Source organism: Phocoena sinus, chromosome 15 (genome assembly GCF_008692025.1).
Source record: "Phocoena sinus isolate mPhoSin1 chromosome 15, mPhoSin1.pri, whole genome shotgun sequence".
NCBI classification, from domain to species: Eukaryota; Metazoa; Chordata; class Mammalia; order Artiodactyla; family Phocoenidae; genus Phocoena; species Phocoena sinus.
In genome coordinates, this window is record NC_045777.1 from 56,146,471 (window position 1) to 56,167,240 (window position 20,770).

General features: G+C 44.3%; 1 protein-coding gene across 7 annotated transcripts in view; it reads left to right on the forward strand.

The window, feature by feature from the left end:
- Positions 1 to 20,770, forward strand: part of RBFOX1 (RNA binding fox-1 homolog 1) — a 2,234,275-nt gene that overhangs the window by 2,166,437 nt on the left and 47,068 nt on the right. For 4 of the 7 annotated variants that reach the window (XM_032606353.1, XM_032606358.1, XM_032606355.1 and 1 more), the window contains 2 exons: positions 8,768 to 8,900; positions 19,162 to 19,201. In XM_032606353.1, the coding sequence (XP_032462244.1) occupies positions 8,768 to 8,900; positions 19,162 to 19,201 (173 nt within the window). The remainder of the gene's footprint in view (positions 1 to 8,767; positions 8,901 to 19,161; positions 19,202 to 20,770) is intronic. The other 3 variants (XM_032606356.1, XM_032606354.1, XM_032606357.1) reach the window with 1 other exon arrangement.

A 20,770-nucleotide genomic window follows, 5' to 3' on the forward strand; every position in this document is an offset into this window, starting at 1 on the left:
TAGCCTCATACAGTAAAGAGTTAGGCCAATAAATTCATCTTGGGCAATCAAGCCAGCACAATGTCCCCATCTTTTTTCCTTTCAAAAATGTGCCTCACCAAGTTCAAGTTCTTGCCAATTCCTTGGATGCGTCCTCATCAGACCTATAACAGCCTAGAAACTTCTGGCTAATTTGGATTTGACTAAAACTTTTGTACCATGACGTTATGTAAAGAGATTCAATTATGGTGCACAACTGTTTTGTGAGTAACTACCTCCCATAAAAAGTTAATTAATCAGGGCTGTGTCAATTTCCTCCTGCCATGTCAATTTGCTGCCAGGTAATTAATCACTAATCACCCACCAAGCAGCAGGCGGGGTGGGGGGTGGGGAGACAATCCACCAGCCATTTATTGTCTTTCCCCAAATAAATGGCACATGCAGCCAGGAAGAAACACATCTTGCCTTTCATAATGTTTTTATCGACACTTTCGCAAGTTGTAATAGGCTGCAGCAACAAGCAGCTGCAGTTCAATGGAATATGAATATTAAAGAAACAAATGAGTGGAGATTTATAGGACATTGCGTTTCTGTTATGTCAGTTTTGAGATTAAACCGAGCAAATGAACAGTGAAAAATTACTCTTCCATGTGGAGAATGGTGATTAGACTTGTACATTAATTAGAAATTTTTGTTTTCCTATTCAATGCATTTCAAATGAGGATGTCCTATAAGGAACTGTTTGTCCAAAATGTAGATTTATTCACTTCTAAACAGCAGTATTTAATATCAACATGCATTTTAAAATGAAACAAAAGCCGATCCCAAATGTGCATTTCAGGGACAAATGCATGTGCATATGAGAACCAGAGAGTCCAACAAATTGGCCATTCTGGTCTTTTTGTAGATGACTGCATGGATGGAACACTCCCTTTTTACCCCCAAACCTTTAAATGACTAAATTTCAACCAAATTGGAAGCCTTTCCATTTTGAGTTTGACCTAAAACTAAATAAATATGGTCCATCATATTACATTTTCCATTTAATGCCATTTAAAGACAGTGACCTAGTTGTGTATAAATTCTGTGCTACAAACCAATTTTATGTACCTTTCTTTGAGATTTGTCTTGCAAAAATGTGCAAACATTTTTGCCATTTGGAAAAAAATCATCAGGTGTTTTGGGGTTTCTTTTTTGGACAGTGCATTGTGAGGTTTATCATAGAGTGCTGTGCCTGTGAAATGGAGCTATAGCTGGCTGTTTATTTCACCTCAGTATGTTACCTATTATGCCACGTCCTAATTTATGGTGCAGCTCATGGAACGGGACTTCCCTCAAGGGGAATCCTGCAGAACCCTGAACCTGCTGTTGAAACCGCGTCTGCACCCCCCGAATTGTGTAAGTGAATATTTCCTACTGTAAATTACCCACGGAACAATTCAACCCCAAATGAGTACGAACATCTCTGTCTTAAAACATTTCAAGGGTCGGGGGAGGGTGGCATTTATGAAGCAATAGGAGAGGAAGAGCAGACAAAGAGAGAGCTCCCCCACCCCCGCCTACCATCCTAACGGCACACCTTTTCAGGGCATCTGGCAACCTCATGCAAATTCAAACCCGTGCACAAATGCAAAGAATAATTGCCCGTTAAAGCAGTTGTATATTTTTATGGCTTTGATGCAGAATCTGCCCCCCTGTCGGGTTTTGCATCTGCTACTCTTCCATCTCTCCCGGAGCTCTAAAACTTTAATATGCAGTTTATAACCCTCAAGTATTTTCCACTGGTTTTGTGTATCTTCTCTTGGGATTTCCGGTGATCTCATTTGTGTTTATTTTCGAAGGTAAGCACCACATTCGTAAAAGAGACGCGGGGGGGGGCGGGGCGTGGCGTGGGGGCGATCACGTGTTCCTCACCGTAAATACATTGAACGCCGAGCTCGTCAGAGGTGGGAGGTGGAGGCTTTGTCTTGGCGGGGAGAAAGGCAATAAGCAGTTGACACTTTGGTAAGTGGCCCATTTGGCGGGGTTGATACACCCACACATCTTCTGTTTAAAAATGTTGATTTGCCTTGATAGTTGAGCACCTCACAGCACGCCTCTGGTTACATTCCTAAAGTTTCCGTTTCATTGAGTTCATTGGCGGAGGAGCACTCCTTATTGCCGAGAACTGAGATGGCTACTCTGCTAACCTCCTCCCAATATGCTCTGGATATAAATCTAGCCGAAGGTTGGGAGTGGGTGGGCTAAGGATGTTGATGTGTCAACAAGATGTGCAGTTGGTATTTGCTCCAGAAGCTCTTGCCGTGTTTTCTTTGAGAGAAACTCATTTTTAGCTTATGAGTTAAATCCAATTTTCGTTGCAGTGATACCAGATTTTTCACTTTGATTCATGCTGGATCAGGTTTAAGAGGTAAACCTTTCCAGTATAATGAACCTATGTTGTTTTTTTCTTTTCCGGTCTCTTGTCTCCCTCATGCCAGGAACTAAGGATTTATTTGGTGTCCACAAAGCAGTCTTAATGCTTTCCATTGTTCCCCATTGACGGTCTGTTTACATGCTTATTAACTTGAAGTTCAACTAGAAAAAAAAAAATCGAACTCCAGCGTCGGCCTTCAGAAATAACTCTAATTTGGTGTCTTTTCTTTCTAACATTGTTCTTTAATTAACAAAGAGGCATTTACAAATATTGGACAGGGTGACAGGTAGATGACTTTTATTAGCATTGATTTACTCCATCTCAGAAGTGGAGAGGACATTGTGAGTTTCCACTTGGCATTTTGCATTGGATTTATTAAACATTTATTGCCCACCTCCTGGATCCAAACTCCTGAACTGGGGTATTGATAGAGGACATGATAACTCAGCAAAAGAGAGGTGTCACACTGAAGTATAAGCACATGATTAAGATGTCTTCTTGTTACTGAGCCCAAGTTCGTGTGCTCAGTGCACAGTGAGGCCAAACAGTACTTACATGTCGGAGTTTGGAGCACAGGAAGGTTTATCGCAGGGACGTGCAAGGAGAGGGAGGGGTGGCTCAAAAAACCCCAAACTCCCCAAATGGTTTCGACAAAGCCAAGGTGAGGGGGGGCGTGGCTGGTTGTTGCAGACTTCTTGGTGTCAGAATCCTTTGCTCTTGTAGCTGTCTGGTAGGTCAGGTCGGGATGTTCTTGTAACCTTCCAGCAAGACAAATGTTATTCTCTGTTTTGAACTTTTTATCTCTATATGAATGGAAAAGTGTTATACCCTGAAAAGTCAGAGCCTTGAGAATGGGCTGTCCTGTCTATTTCCGGCTCTAGACAACATTCTTAAATCGAAGCAAAAGTAATAGAATACGAAGGTTTAAGTGAAAGAAACAGATTTAACATGGAGTCAGACTTATTCTTCCCTATTACATTCTTTCTGCATGGTTCAAGGATAACGCCATTTTGGTTTTGTTTTCATCTATATCTGAATCATCTAAGTATTCGCTTCACATATGCAGTTACCCATGATCAATAAGACAACACACCTGGTAGGCAAGTAAAAATAAATATATCAGTTCCTGCCATCCCATGTGAGTCTAAAGGAAGCTTGACAAACAGTTGGGTTTTTTTTTTTGCTGTTGAAATTGACCATTTGGCAAGAGAAGAGAGCCACACTGTCCTAAACCAGCCATAGGGGAAAAGGCCTCTAATGGAGATGGGGAGAAACACAGAAGGCACGGCTATAAATCAGGCGAGTTAGGGATTATAACGATTGCTCTTTTCCACTGTTCCTTGTTGCACACGTGTGTTGCATGCAGAGACTGAGACTTGCTGGGTTTCTAGGGAACGCTGTGTGGGGTTCCATGAAGGGAGGAACGTGACAGAGTTCCTTTTATAGACCAGATAGTCATCACCTGTCTGGGGAAAAAGTTTGAGCTCTGCTTTTCCCCCAGAAGTAGAAACCAATCTCCATGCCCCTACTGGGTGCAGCAGTAAACGTGAATTTCAGTGAATTGAGGGGGGGGGCAGTAATTGCCAGTGCAGTATGTTCATCCACGTTGTCTCCCTTTTCATCAGAATCGCACATATTCCAAGTCTGGTTGCTGTGTTTGGGCCAGTACAGCACTTTCTAAGTATGGGCGCAGTGATTGTTTTTATAAAGACGAGTGAGATCCGGTGTGTTATTTGCACACCGTTTATCTGCAAATCTCGGGCAGGGTGCTTTGTATAAAGGACTGGATTGTGGAAGGTGGAACAGGAAGAGGAAGGGCCTCTACTGTCCCAGAAAGGAGACTAACATGGGTTCACCATCAAAGGGTGTCCACGCATGGTGTTAGGTAGCTGACACCTGCGCTGCTGTGTCAGGCAGTTTTCTAAATCAAATAGCAAAAGAGATGTAGAGCACTGCCCTCATGGAGCTTGCATTTTAGCAATGGTGAGAGTCTTTTTCCTTCTGTTACTTGATCAATGAAGTTACTTGATTGCTAGTATACCCGGGAAGGTTCATGGCAGCATTCTTCAGAAGGAAATTAGAAAATAAATGGAAGGGAGGAAGAGAAGGAGGGAGGAAGGGTGGGAGGGAGGAAGGGTGGGAGGGAGGGATGGACACCTAATCTGGCCTCTGTATCTGAACACCGAGTTAAATCTTGGCAACAGAGTTTTGGGTGAAGTAGAAAAGAAGAGCTTTATTGCTTTGCCAGGCAAAGGGGCCACAGCGGGATAATGCCCTCAAAATTGTGTGTCCTGACCTGGAGGGGCTAGTGAGGAGTTCTATAGTAATGGTTCAAAGAGGAGGGCATGATCAGCTCGTGGACTTTCTTCTGATTGGTTGGTGGTGAGGTAAGTGGGAGCATCATCAACCTTCTGGTTCCAACCGGTCTGGGGTCTACGTGATTGTGGGCAGCATACTGTTAACTTCTCCCACCTGGCAGGGGTTTCAGTACCTGCAAAACATCTCAAAGATATTATGTGTATTCCTTAAGGGGGAACCAGGACTCTGCCCCAAGGCTGCGCTATTGTCTCTTGATTGCCCCTCCTGTGTCTTCCCAACCCCTCCCTTCCCTGATTAGCAACTGTTTGAACCTGCCTGTTGAAACTCATGGAAGGGGACACAGAGAGGCTCTTGTGCCCAGGAGCCCCACAGGGTCCTGCTTATTTTCTGGAGGAAGGGAGGGGGGAAGAAAAGAGGGGAAGAGAAGGGAACATTCATCCATCACGGTGACTAGCTAGAGACTTCATAAAGAGACCCCTTGGCCAGCTCTAGACGGCAACAAGAAAGGGATAGCTGAGAAAGCCATCCATCTGGGAGACTCACGTGCCTTCTCCATGAAGCCCCTGTTACAATGGAACCTCCTTATTTTACCTAAGGGTACTTGGTCTCCCAGGAAGTTAATGTGCAGTCCTTCCCTTGTTCCTTTAACAAAATAAGAATCCCTCTAATGTGCCCTGCTTGGAGCAGCCCAAAGAGCCTGGTATTAAGACCCGTAAATCCCTTATCCTGCATCGAGAAGGATATTTTCTCCCTGCAGCAAAGGGGGTACAAAGTGGCATCCTGGCTCTACCCTTCTAGCAGCTTGTGTTCCCCTCGCTCTACTGCTGAGCTTCTGTTTCATGTTCTATCTCAACATCTAAATCCTCCAAGAATTATTGTAAAACCTGCTTGTCGCTGAGAGGGATCTTGTCTGGCTCACTGCATGCCGTAGCCAGCGATAATGAATGGGTCAGCGTAATTACTGTGTTTCCTCACACAGGCAGCCAGCTGCTCTGCCAGATTGTGAACTTTTCATTTGCTTTATTTCAAAATCCAAGGTGTTCCTCTGAAAACTTAATATTTGAACTGTGGCAAGATAGCGCTGGAGTCAAAGGCAGGCTTGCTTATTTTCTCCCCCGTCCTAAAGCCAACATCTCCTATCTCATGACTCCTGGGCTTTTACGATATTAGGTTTCCCTGCTTTTCCCATTGAGGTTGACACCTCTTTGCAATTTCAAGAACAGTAGTTGAAACACCAGCCAGGAAACATGGGTGGTGAGGGCTGGAAAGCTGAGAAGTAAGTACTGCTGTATGATTTGTCTTGAACGACAATTTAAAAAAAAGAAATAACCTGGGTGGTCTTCTAAGACATAAATAGAAAGATAAAAATCATTCTGACTTGATTCTACCACCCTAGCATTTACCAGCATCAGTACAGAAGGATATGGTAGAATCCACGAAACAGGATAGCTGTTGGCCATTCAAGAACACACAGAGAATTCCAGATGACAGCTAGTCTGCCTTCACTTCTGGGTCAAGGGTTATATTCCACTCCATGCAATTCCATGAATATAGAATTGGGAATGGCTCCCCTGGGAAATCCCACTTCCTTCTTCTCCCTGCCCCTTGCCACCCACATGCAGCTGCAAACCTACTCTATCCAAGGACTCTGGGAGTAATGGGAATTAATGGAGTGAAGGGCTTCTTCCCTTTCTTTTCTTTTAATTGAAGTATAGCTGATTTACAATGTTGCATTAATTTCTGCTGTACAACAAAGTTATTCAGTTATATATATTTTATATATATATATCAATACATTCTTTTTTTAGTATTCTTTTCCATTATGGTTTATCATAAGATAGTGCTGTGCTATACAGTAGGACCTTGTTGTTTATCCATTCTATATATAGAAGCTCGCATCTGCTAACCCCTAGCTTCCACTCCATCCCTCCCCCAGCCCCCTCCCCCTTGGCAACCACCAGTGTGTTCTCTGGGTGGAGGGCTTCTACTCTTGAACGTGATAGCGGGGAGGAGAAAAGCCCTTCCCTGCCGTTTGGATGTAGGGTGGAGGCAAGTTTAACATAATATGAAATACAGCACCCTGTGAGAGGCTAGGTATTCAGCAAAATAGAGATCCTGGCAGAGGGAAGCTTGGATGTGCTGAGTTAACTTGGGGAAAGAGCTTCTTGGCTGTGAGGCCTCTCTGAGCCTTTACAGTCCTGTGATGCCAAGAGAAGCTGTGTCCTTCCCAGCGTTGCCTGTTGTTACCAACACTGTCTGAAATCCCAGGGGAGTTGGAGCAGGGGAGGCAGGGCTGTAGATGGGGAGGAAAGCTATCCCACCCTGGTTCATGTCATCTGTCTCCCTCTCTCTTGAAATCCTCAAAGCTCCTGTTAGGTAAGCAGGATGAGGGGAGAGAATGGAACAGGGAGAGGAAGTCCTCTGGATAGTCTGTCAATCATTTGGCTGGACCACAGCCCACGGTTCATTCACTTGTTCATGCATGTAAGTCATCTAGAATCTACTGTGTCCAGTATCTAGAACCTACTGTGGACAAAATCAGGGGGCTTCTGCTGACGTGGGGGAGGCGCAGGGAGATGCAAAGATGAATGGGATACGGTGGGAGGCCTCAAGGAGCTGGCAGATGAATAGAAGAGGTAAAGGTAACAACTGACTGACTGCTCTCAATACCCGTGAGAGGTTGGGTATTCTGCAAACTAGAGTTCCTGGAAAAATGAAGTTTGGGGGTTCTGGGTTAATGGTGTTAATGCACTTCCCTTACCTTAGGACTTTCTGAGCCTTTAATATAGAGCTCCTGGGACAGCAGTTTCCTAAAAAAGCATCCCCTCCACGGGATTCAGTGTGGGCAACAGTGCCTGCTGCTAAGTAGGATGGGACAGGCATGGCCAGCATGGTGAGAGCGGTGAGATTCAGTGACAGAGCAGGAAGGCAGAGGTGGTGTTGTGAAGGCTTCAAGGGCCCTGATGCCTGAGGATTTGCAGCCATCCTAGGAGGAATGACACCCCTGCCAGCGGAAGCCATATTAATTATCAGGGATCTCAAGCATCAGGCTTACTTTCCCTGCTGACTCCTCACCGAGTCACTCTGCTCAGAGAATTTTCCCCCAGGGAAGAAAACCCTGCCCAAACCCTTTCCTTCAGAGTCGAATTCCCACACTTCTCTGCAATTATGTTTGTGGTAGAAATGGTTTTATAAGCTGTATAAATGGTTTGGGGGCTGATGGGACCTTAGTAATAATTTGTTTCTTGGAGCCTGAGAGGTCCGTACATCAACGATGTGTACACTTGTCTCTAGGAACATAGTATTTCAATTTAAAATTTTTAACAAGCAATATAGGTACATAAAGGAAAATAAGGAAAAAAAAATTAAAATGGGTTGGGGAAAAGCTATGAATAGACAACTAACATTTACTTATGAAGTTCAGCCCCAGAGATAACTACAAACACATTGAAATATGTATGTATATGAATTTGTATATATAACTATATAAATACGCACACATATAAATATGCACATATACACATTCACATACCCACATGCATGCGTACATGTATATACACACAAACATCCAGGTATATTGTATATACACATATATACATATATTCACTTCCACATGCACACATGCTTATACAGATGTATGTGTACATATACACATGCATAGTGTGTGCTCATCACACTATGCATAGATGGGTGATAGGTAGACAGATTTGAGAGCACACTGCACATACATCTTGCAATCTGTTGCAATACCTTTTTAGAAATTTAAGTTTGTGCAGTGAGCTTTTCTCTGGTTATTAAGAATGCTTTGTGAAGGTCTGTCCTTGACCTTGGGCACAGGGACCAGGGGCTGAACTAGCCCATCCTTTCTGGAATCAGACCTTGGTCTCCTCCCTCCTACCCGCCTTTGGAAGCCTGACTCTGGGAAGGAAGGGGGGCAGGTGTCCAGCCTTGGCCTGCGGGGAGAAGGGTCCTGAGTGGGGGTGGGGAGGGGCGGGTGGTTCCCTCAAAGGCAGGAGTGCCTCTGAAAGCTCTGCTCTCTCCTGTCGCCCGCAGTGCCCGGCTTCCCGTATCCAGCCGCCACCGCCGCGGCCGCCTACCGAGGGGCGCACCTGCGAGGCCGCGGCCGCACCGTGTACAACACCTTCCGGGCCGCGGCGCCCCCGCCCCCGATCCCGGCCTACGGCGGGTAAGTGGGGCAGCCCCCCGACCCCGGGCGGGCCTCCCGCACCAGCACCCCTTGCGTGCGGTCTAGCGCATGCCGGCCTTGACCGCCCCCGCCCCGCCTCCCGGAACCGCCCGGCATGCAGCCCACGCGCTTGCTGTGCAGCACCTTGCAAAGAGTCTTGAAAAATGAGTGTAATTCGTCTTGTCATGGTTGGTGCCTTTAAGCATTCTACATGTCCCATTTTGTTATGTAAATTCTCTTTGAGACTGAATGCTGGAGAACAGAGAAATGGTTACAGCCCAAGACGTCTTTCTGATGATTGCAAACATCTGGTGATTAAGGAGGTTGGATCACATTTGCCCTTTGAATCCCTCGGTGGAGGGACAGGAGGGTTTCAAACGTACAATCCACTGGGGCGGTCTTGCCCCCCTCCCCAAAGACATCTTGTGCTTCAAGGTGAATGAACCTTTGGCCCAGAAGAGAAAATGAGGTGTCGAGTCTAACGCAAACTCTTGAAGTTCAAAGAAATTGGAAGTGACTCATTTAGTTGGATTTTCCAAAATTGCCTTTGCCTTCCTTTTTCCCTCTCTGAGGACAATGCAGATTGATTTGTTCCCCAAGGCCCGTTTGGTCTTTCTGTACATGGACTTTGCTATTGCCGAGTGAATATCAAGGAATGGTGGTGAATGCTGAGGAAAAAAAAATTGGTACTTGTGTAATGGGTTGCTTTCTTGAAGTGCTCCCCTTTCTGCCTCGCTGTTAGGAATCCTCCTAGAACATTCTGGTCCCCTGGAGTCAGAGAGAGGGAAGTCTCTAAGGCAGTGGTCCTCATGGGACATTGGGAATGTTTGGAGACATTTTTATTTTTGTTTGTTGTGATAGCATCTACTGGGTAGAGGCCAGGGATACTGCTAAAAATCCTACAATGCACAGGACAGGACAGCCTCCCAACACACCCCCCAACACAAAGAGTTACAGGGCCCAAATGCCAATAGCACCACTCAAAGGAAAACTCAGCTATACCCAGCACAGTCTGGCCAGGAGACTGGCTTTCTGGTCTCTAGAAAGAATCTGGCTGTATTCAGGACTGTGTGAAAGGGTTATTAAATGCATTTTCTATAGCTCTTTGGCTTATCCATCTTTTAGAAAACCTGAATAAGCCTAGATCATCTCTATTCTGATGACAAAGGGAAACACTCTTTGTTCATTATTTATTCATATCTCACGCATTCCCAAGTAGAGCATTTGAAGTGTTTTAAAAACGAATGCAATGAAACAAAGTTAAGAATGTTAAGAAGTGAAATTTGATGAAATCATCAGGAAGGGAAAATAAAAGCAGAGAAATAAGATAATGTCCATCATTTCTGTATTGTCATTAGAGTTTTTTTACCGAAAAGGTGGAGGATAATAACGAACCAAGGATGAATCGGCCTTAAATTCTCCCAACCCTCCAAAACAATGCGTCTCCACGTCCTAAGCCTTATGTATCTGACTGTGTACCATAAGGAATCATTGCTAGTATGATCATTATTTCCAGCCCACAGTGTCGAGCCCATTTTTAGATTCAAAAAGGCAGAAACAAAGATTTGTTATTCCCAAGGTCACATCATGAGTTATGAAGAAAAAATAAGTTACCCTTTAGGCTCATGAAAGCAAGATTCATAAGCCGTAAACGCAGAATTGCATGTTCATATCACATTAGTTTGTCTGAAAATCATTATCTTACCTTAGTAGATGGTAATTGTCGCTTTTTGGTCTGTGTACCCTCAGTCTATCGCTACTATATTGAACAGAAAAAAATAAAATTGTATGGCTTATCCTCATGTGAACAATTTATAAAAATCTCAGAGTAACACACCTGCTGTAAAATTGAAATTTGCTGGCAATAACCAGGTATATAATGCCAGCTCTTTGCTGGCAATAACCAGGTATAACTAATGCCATATTCGCCAGGGAGAGAACCAGGCATCTCCAAACGGTGAAGCACGTTGTTGGTGACTGCTTTGGACATGATTTCATTTTAATATTCCAGTGATCTTCCTAATCATTTTGGTTATAATGGTGAATTGTGCCTCTTCACTGGCAATATTATGGTTGGAATTCTGAAACCACACCTAGTAGGAAGAGAAAATTCTCAAGACGGGCAGAGTAGGAAATTCCGAAGGGCTAAGGGTGTGTGTGTCCATGTGTGCATGTTCTATAAGAGCAGATTGAAAAGGAGGAAACTCAGCTAGTTGCCTGGGTGTTTTGCTGGATTACAGACTGCCTGGAGTGCTTTGAAACCAAATGAAAAAGTGTGAACTCAGCATCTTCAATGGAGGTTCCTTTCCCTTCATTGGCTTAGGCTGAAGGAGTCCACGGCGGGAGGGCCTGGGAGGGGCAGCCCATCTTGGAGAGGAAAAGAGCTGAGCAGGACACAGAGCAGACGTTGGCTGGAGTCGAGAGCGCCCTGATCTATGTTGAGTGGAAGCAAGTAGCAGAGAGGTTGGAAACCCATTTCTGTTTCCAGGGTGACATTATCAGGATTCAGGTGGTCCCGGGAATAGTGTGGATTTCCTGTAGCTGTTTGTCTTCAAAGTCCTTTAGTTTCCTGGTTTCTAGATTTGACTGTCTTTTCTCCAGTCCAGTTAATTGCTTCTCTCAGCTCGATGCACTGTCTTACGCTAAGGATGCTGAGGCAAATGGCACCTTTGGAGGAGTTTCTTACAGTCAAGCACAGGGAACACCACAGATGCTAACAATTTCAACAGATGTGATGTGATAAGATAGGGTGTTGCATGGGCACCAGCTTGGGTTCCAGAAAGCTTCCAGAGAGAGAAGAAATCCAGTCATTTCCATTGTAAATCAATTATACTTCAGTTAAAAAATTTATTTTAGTTGAAAAGTTTAAAACCAAAAAAGAAAACGAAAGAAAGAAAATCCAATCGGGAAAAATCCAATCATTTCCTAAATTGCCACATTAAGCTCTCATTCTGTGATGCTCCCTCATACTCAGAGGCCCCCATCTTTTCATAAGCCATCACCTAAAAAACACTGCATTTATTAAGGAAGAATCTATTTTTCCCATTGTCACCAATTGAAGACATATCTGTCATCCTAAACCTCTGTTTTCCATGAAGTATCCAATATGAATACTCTGTTACTAAAATTGCAGCGAAGAATGTGTCATTTATCCTATGTCCCTGTATAGCTTCCTTTTTTTTTTTTTTCCTGAGAGATTGAAAAAAATCCACAGAACCTCCAAGGCCACCTTTGTGAAGCCCTGAGTGACCCTTGGAAGTATCCAACGTCAAGATAGTCACCCAGGAGGATTCACTAAGGATGCTCTTACATTACCTTTTACTGATTTGGTTTTTCCCTCCACGTCCTGATATTTTCTGAAATTTCTCCCAGCAAGTAAAGAATGTAGGTTATGAAGAGCCCTGTCTCCTCTTTCTCACATAGCTAAATAGAAAGTTATTGGGACATTAATTCATGATCACTCCTGGTGGCGGGGGGAAGGCTCTACTTGGACCAGGGATCGCAGGAATGAGAGGAAAGCCCTAGACTGGCCCAACCAACCCCTTAGTGATTGCCAGCATTAACTGAGTGAGAATGGGTGATGAGTTAGAAAGCTAATGTCTACACAGTCTATAAGATTGTTACAGTCCTCTAAAGACACAGACTATGGGGCAGATGAGATTGGCTCCTGCTTTTCTATCTCATACTGCCCTGGGTAGCTGACTTAATAACCTCTGCAGGCACAGTTGCGTTAGCAGGTGAGTGAAGACTACACCTGCCTCCGTAGGGTTGATAGAGGATGAAATAGGGAGATGCAGGTAAGGTTACAACTTATTTCCATCAAATGGCACGTGTTAAGTGAACTGTAGCTACTGTTGTTGCTGTTAACGTGGTAATTGACTTTTATTAGCTGCTCATACCCTCCTCTTTCTCAAGGGTCCCCTTTGGCTTATGTTGAGTACCCATATCTTTCCTTCCATGAGTCACGTACCCGTTGGCTGGGGGACTCCTACAGTTCACAGACCTCCATTCCCCATACGCCACAGAGATGGCTTTGGACAGAGGCACTTCAGTGGTTTATGGAATCTGTAGATTGGAAATAAAATATTAACTAGTGAACAGTCTCAGGGAGAGCTAAATGGACCAAGTCGTCCATATTTCTCCTTGCATTTGCTCCTGGAGTCTGTTTAGATAAATGGCTACCATGTCCAGTCTGTCTTCCTAGGACTCATATTTGGGAGAAATTACCCATTGGGTAGTTGTCATTCAAGGGAGCTGGCAGGCTGATGATGTGTGGATGAAGACGGAAGGTAGAAGCGTCAGAGACACATACACCAGACTCAGTACAACATCGGATGTTACAGGACAGCAATTAAGCCTCAATCCTCTCCCCACAAAACCCTATGAGATCGGCCTCACCAAGTTCTTGTTCTTAATTAGTTGATTAATTAACAGCACCTTATCAAGTGCCTCCTATGTACCAATCACATTGTATGGGGCTAGGGATATAGAGGACCATGGGAGATTTTTAAAATTCTTCTTCTTCTTCTAAGTTAAGCACCCAGCATTTGCTATAGGGTTTTTATCTTGGCTCTCTGGATATTTTTGAGCAAGACATTTTGTACTTTCTCAAGTCATTAATTATGTCACGTGTATGTACAACTTCTCAGAGTTTCCATGAGAAGTATTTTGAGCTGACTATGCTACTCTAAGTGCGAGAAAGATACGGTGGGATCCCAGGAAAAAACTTGTACAGTTGGTCAGTGCAAGAATGAAGCCCATACACGGAGCCTTTGGGAGTGCTTTCAGGTTAGGTCCTGAAGAAGCCTTTAGAACAGTGTGTGCAAACCTTTCTTTCTGTAAATCAACCATGTTTTTTGGTTTTAATTTATAAATGTCTTATCCTCAGATTGTGTTATCTGATGCTTGGGACGTTTCTCGATGAACATAAACATTAGGTCATCATCACCTAGCCCCAGAATACTTTCCAGAATTCTCTTTAGCTTTTTTGGTTTTTTGGTTTTGCCGTGAATTCTTGTTTAAATTCTCAGCCAGTTTTAAAATGTAACCTCTTACATTAAAAAAAAAAAAAGCCTCTTAATTGAGTGCATTTAAAGACAAACCCTCTAAGTCAGTGGTTCTTAAATTTGGGGGGAGAAAGTGGGATGTCACAGATGCCTTTGATAATCTAATTAAAATATGTATTTTCCCCAGGAGAATGTCAGTGTACATACACTGCCCAATTCTATACAGATGCTAGTGAGTTTATGGACCCACCTGATATCCATTCAGAAACAACTAGCATTCATAAATATTATTTTCCACTTGGAATGGGCAGTAAGATAAAGCAGCTTTAAATAACCTTTCCTTCAAGAATGTATTTGTGGTTGGGATATATTATGTTACCCAAACAGATTGTATAGTTTGGGCATCGCATGATTTCTTTCTTTCCTTTTTTTATAAAGTAAACTAATTTGCTATAGTGCAATCATTCCCTGCTTGCATTCATTCAAATATTTAACTCCTGTTATCACCTTTCTAAGAAAATGAGATGTGCGTTTGCATCACGCTCTTGTGAAAGCATGTTGCAGTTCCGAAGAGATTACAGTTACCTTTGCGTGGCTAGACAGACCGCCTCTGCATTAAAACAAGGCTGCACCTGTACAATGCAGGATGGCAACTCTCTTCTCTTGTACTGGGATGTGGCTAATTTATCAATAGCTATGCATTAGACATCATCCCCTGCCCTCATTTCCCTTCACATATGCACCTGTTTAGTGGGGTTTTAAAAAAATGTTTGGATCCATTCTCGAAAACCAACGTGGGACTTTCTAAGAACTTGCCTATAACCAGCTCCTATATAGAATAGGACCTAGGAAGCTGACCTTCAGGGTTGTCTCAGATGTAAAGTAAAATGGCACGTGGAGGTTGGTGCTCCATAGGGCAATAAGCCTATTAGTCCTAGGACCGGCAGCGTCAGCATCCCGTTACTTGTTAAAAATGCAAATTCTTAGACCCAACCTCCCCACCCTGCCATCCAGATCTATTGATTCAGAACCTCTGGGCTGGGCATGGGGCCCAGCCATCTGTGTTTTAACAGGCCCTCGAGGTGGTCCTGATGCCTGCTGAAGTTCGACCACTGCTGCCTGCCATGGCAATTAAAAATGTGGGCTGTGAAGCCAGTACAACCTGGGCTAGAATCCCAGCTTCTTCGTCAGTACCTGGCTCTCTCCATTTCACTCTCTTGATGTCCAAAGAGGCTATAATAACATTATCCGTCCCATAGGGGTATTTTGAGGATTAGGTGGGATAATGATAATTAGGTCAGACTAGGGACGGACACAGAGGAATCGCTCTCCAGGTGTGAGGGCTCGTGGCGGTCACATTCGTGCTATGACTTAGGAAAAAAACACAGTATCGTGATGAAACTCGCAGCCCATCAAGTGGCTTTGTTTCATGCGGCCAGTGGGGATGGCCGTATCGGTTCCTAGTTTTTTGGAGTCATTGTGAAGGTAGATCACTCACCCTCTGGTTCGTTTCTCTCCAAACTGTGCAGGTGTTGCCCATAGTGAAAACCAGCAGTCCCTACCCTGGGCGGTTTGTAAGAGCAGCTAGAATTCTCCACTTCCTTTCTTAGGGAAGCCACCACAGTTGGCTGAGCCTCTGAACACCCCCAAACTAGAAATTATGCCCTGGACCCTGTAGACGTCGGACCTTGCATTGGCTGTTCCCTTTGCCTGGCTTGCTTTTCCTCCCTAGTTCCTCTTGAACTAGCTCAGGTGCTGGGGTTTCTGGGCCATTCGCTGGGGTTCCCTCACCTCTGATGCCAGCCCTCCTCCTTCCATTACCAGCTCAGAGCGCCATCGTTCCCCTCCTCTGCAGCAGCTCTCGCGGCTGCCACCTTACACCAGGGTACCTGGCTTTGTGCCTCCCTGTAAGCTCCCTGAGGGCAGCCTTAGCTGGTGGACTTGCCCTGAGCCACAGCATCCTGGTTGGAGTGTAGTAAGCATTCCAACAGCAGAGGAATAGGGCTCATCAGTCTGTTTGTTTGAGTCTGTTCAAATGAGACACCAGATCACATGTTCCCTTTGGTTCTCTGTCTTGTAAACGTGGGATGTCAGAGTCCCTGAGTAATCTTCTGTGGTCCACGGTGGAGGGCAGAGCGTGGCAGCCAGGTCACCTGGCTGAACAGGCCTAAGGCAAACATCGGGACCTGTTCCTGACTCACTTCTGGGAGCTGTTGGTACCAAGAGGCTTGCCATGGAGGCACGCAGCTGGCCACAGTGCACAAGAGCTTGTTCTGATGAAAGAAGGGGCCCTTTTCTCAGCCAGAGCTCTGCCTCAGCCACTCCTGGTCCTGTGCCCCCTGGAACAGCCCCCAATGTCTGCAAGAGCAGACACAGATGGAGTCCCCCTCTACAAATATTTAGAGAAAGGCATCCCTTCCCATATTTGAATGTATATTAATGTTTGGTTAAATATTAATATATTGTTCACATGTGCATCACATTGTCTAGCCTCTTGCACTGGTATCCGAAGTCCGGGTCCAGGTTTTTGGGGTTTTATTGTTTGTTTGTTTGTTTTTGGCCTCACCGCGTGGCTTGTGGGATCTTAGTTCCCTGACCAGGGATCGAACCCATGCCCCCTGCAATGGAAGCTCAGAGTCCTAACCACTGGACCGCCAGGGAAGTCCCAGGGTCCAGTTTTCGAATCTTACCCCGCCCCCCATTGACAGCAGCCATTGATGCTGAATAACCAGATGAAGATTCTACCTAGAATTGCTCTGTGTCACCTTCTGTCACCTACTAATGGCCAACCCCCCCTTTAAACTATGGGCAGTGTTCACTCAATAGATATTTACTTACATCTTCAGTGTGAAAAGCAATGTGTTGGCCATCAAGTGGGATAGAATGTCGAGTAAGCTATTGGGTGCAACTTTCAGGGCGAAATGAGCTGCCTACACAAATGCCTTTAATATTTGACCAATATTTAAAACTGTTGGACCAAGTGAGGATTTGAGGATCGGAAAACGTGGTGCTGGTGTTCACAGGAAGGAGGAAGAACTCCGCTTGGGGTGGGCACTGGATAAAGCTCATAGCGATGTGATATTTAATTAGAACTTTGTTGGCAACTACCTCGCTCATCGCTTTGCACACATCACCTAACTCAATCCTCCCTTGACGTGGGCACTTAACCTCCTTCCCCATTTCACAGATGAAGAAGTGAAGCTCAGGTAGCTTAGGTCATTAGTCCCAGGGCGCATAGCTGCTGACTGCTGAGGCTGTGACCCAGATGCCCGTGTGTTTCCTCTCTAACTTGGCTCTTGAATGGTGTTCTGCTTTTGGATGAGGTTATCAGGAGATAAGGCTTCCCTGGCACAAGGACCAGCACTTGCAAGGGCGTGATGTCATGGAGGAATGGACACTGTGACTGACGTCTTGGGGGAATGGACAGCGCTGTTCTGATCTGGCTGAATGATCAGCTCTGGGCCCAGTCTTGCTGACAGAGGCCAGCCCTGGCTTCTGACCCCCAACAGGCAGTATCTTTTTATGTTGGAAACGTTGAAAGAGAAATCAAAGCCTAGCTCAGGTTGCCACTTACCTCTGGATCTCGGATTAGGGTTTGACGCTGCTTGACAAGTGCTCTTGTGAACCGGAGCCCCTTTTTTCGATCCAAACAAAAACAGCTGAAAGCGATTCCTACTGACCTCCTTAGCATGTGAACTCCCTGCCCCGTTTTTAAAGATGATGGTACTTGGGGTTTAACCAATCAACTCTGAAAAGCTCTGAGAAGCACACTGCAGTGTTCTCCAGCAAACCAGTGTCACTGCCGTGTGCGTGTGTGCGTGTGCGTGTTGTCGAGTGTCTCCCCTTGGCTCTCGATATGCTTGGCTTACCTGCGGGTCCACTCTGCTCCTGAAACCTGCTGGAATCCTTCGGTAATCAAAGTCCTGCTTCTGTTAGGACTGCAGCTCCATTCGACGGTGGGGCGCATTGGAGAATTTGCGGTGGGGCGCATTTGACAGAATCATAAATCATCTGTAAATTCCAGGGGAAGAGGTCAGGGAAGGTTATTAATAACAACTGCTATCCTTTGGAAACATGCCTTAGAAACCCGCATTTTTGTACTTGAGGTGTTCTGGGATCTTCACAAAGGCCTGTGAGGTGCGCAGGCTACATGGGATCCTCATTGAACCCGTTTTAATGCTTAGGAATTTTAAGTCAGTTTCCTAGGAGCCCAGAGCTTTGAGCTTCTTTTCCTGGATATTTCACTCGAGGTAAACCAAAAAACTTCTGGAAAAGTCCAGGATCTTTTATTTACCCCGTCCTGTGAAGTCCCTTCTCTCTGAGATGACTAAATGGACAGGAATCAGAGAGCTGCTGTGAGGCCAGGCTTGTTCAGTCATTATGTGGGAGTCTGCTTAGTCTGGTTATAATTTATGCGAATATACACACAGACATAGGCGTGTACACACACATGGCTCACGAGCCCACGTACACACAGATGTGCACACACATACTACCACACACATCATATGCATAATATCTACATTCATATACACATGCACTTATACGCATGTACACGGTATACACATGCACACGCATGCGTTTACATGTTCAAAGTAACACACACATTCATATGCATATATATGCACAAGGCACACCCATATGCAAAAGCACACATATTTTTGCACACACACCTGTTCACACACCCGTATAATTAGAGATATTCTACATGTCCCATAAAAGAGGGGCACGTGGAATTACCAAATAGAATGCTAGAGTGTAAAGAATATACAAGAAGGTTTCTGAAATCGTTTGGATTGTGCAATGCCCCTGAGGTCCTTCAGCTCTAACCCGTATTGAAAATGTGACATCCATACGCCTGCTCTTATCAATCATATTTTAAGCAGATGATTTTTTTTCCGGGGGGACCTAGATGGTTTGGCTGAATGCAAACCCTGATCCTCATATCTGCGTGGGTCACTTAAAATAAACGTGAATCCTCTTTGCATTTCTACACCCCTCCGGAAAGATTGGAAAGTCTGGTACCCAGCACGCCACCATGTCCTGATTCTGGGCCGACACCGAACCCCAGCCTAATTTTCTCAGTCTGATGGACTGCCGTCGTCTCCAACCTCCTTAACCAATCTGAAAACGATCCTCGGTTCCTGTGTTTCGGATCTTGTGACCAGACTAACTTCGCCAGTGCAGGGGTTGGTGTGTCTGCATGGGGAAATGCACTAATATGAATGTTTTTCTTTGTGTGTGCACCCTTGCAGTGTTGTTTACCAGGATGGATTTTATGGTGCAGACATTTATGTAAGTATTCATTAACGTGCATGCCATCCTTGTTTCCTCCCGAGTCATTCTTTTTACAAGTTTGCTGCAAATTTCTCTACTGGGTGCTGCCCGTTTCCTCTTCCTGTGAGAAAGAGCCCAAAGGCTTGGAGGACTGAAGGCCTTCTGCTCATGATAGCCGTCGTGCTGTTGAGTGAGGGGCATTAACTCCCTGATTAACTTCAGAATAAATGCAAAACACCTTCCCCCAAAAGATGACATTTTTCCCATGTCACATTAAAGACCCTCCTTCAAAAAGAAATCCTCTCTGAAGTTCTCAGTATGGTCTGTGTGTTTTCAATATAATATGTAGGATGACAGCTGTAGTTACCAGCTGTAGAGGGTGAAAATATATTTTCATGGCTGATGTTTTGGATGTTTTCTTGTAAATATATTTAATTGTTGATCACTACAGCCCCAGAAAGATATTTCTTCCCCCAAACCCCGTTTCTCTCTCTCTCTCCCCCACTGATGATTTTAGCAAGAAATATCTCCTAACAAAATACAGACCAACTTAAGCATTCAACTCTTATTTTTTTCAACTCTTTATTCCCTCCATCTCCCCAAAACAGTTACCTGATTCAGAATTATTTGTCCAATTTAGAATTGTTTGTTAAATGGTACCACTTTATTAAGCTTTTCACTTTTAGAGAAGAGGAGGATGTTTCTCATTATGGGGCCATAATTAAATTTACCTAACTTGATCTAGAGGTAGTTATTCACCCATGGTATGATATCAGCCTCAATGTTTTGAAAATGACTGGGAATAAACACAATTGAAAAGAAATGGTTGGGGTTGGGAGGTATTTTCTAAATCATACCATTTTTATTACGAGGGACCTCAAATTCAGTGGAATCATATTTGTTGTTTTATAGATTAGATAACAAAGAAAAATGTAACCATATTTCTGATCAAATTGAGGCAATTTACTAGAAAATAGGAAAGACACTAGTTATTTAATTTCCTTCCCTTCGAATTTCAAATAATTACAATTTTGAGGCAGAGTATTAATCTCCATCAATGATGAACTTGGGTTTTATTATAATTGCATCAAGTACATTTATTATAATCTGTGGGTTAGGTTGTTGGTTTTTTTTTTCCCCTTAATGAAATGAAAGAGCAACTTACATGTTCTTTATTCACCCAGGGAACAACCTATTTCCTTCTTGTGGTGTAGCTCCATCCTCTCCTTCTCAAGTCCTCTTTTTCCAAACTTTGAGTTTATACCATTTTAAATAGAGAAGCAGGCAGGGGCTAAACAGGCTGGACCTCCTCCAAATCCTCAGATAACCCATGAACCCAAACATCAGTCTATACCCTTCCCCTAGGGTAGCCTCTGGATAGAGGATGCAAATGGAGGGAGTTAGGACTTAGTTTCGGACATTTTTTTTTTTTTAATTTCAGAAATGGAAGAGAGTAGAGAAGGGATGGAGAAATTAGAAAAAAAGAAAATACACAGAAAGGAAAACTATCTTCATCAACACTCACCCAAGGGGAAAAAAAATGTGGACATTACTAAGTCTAGCTAAAATCAAACACATTACAATTAT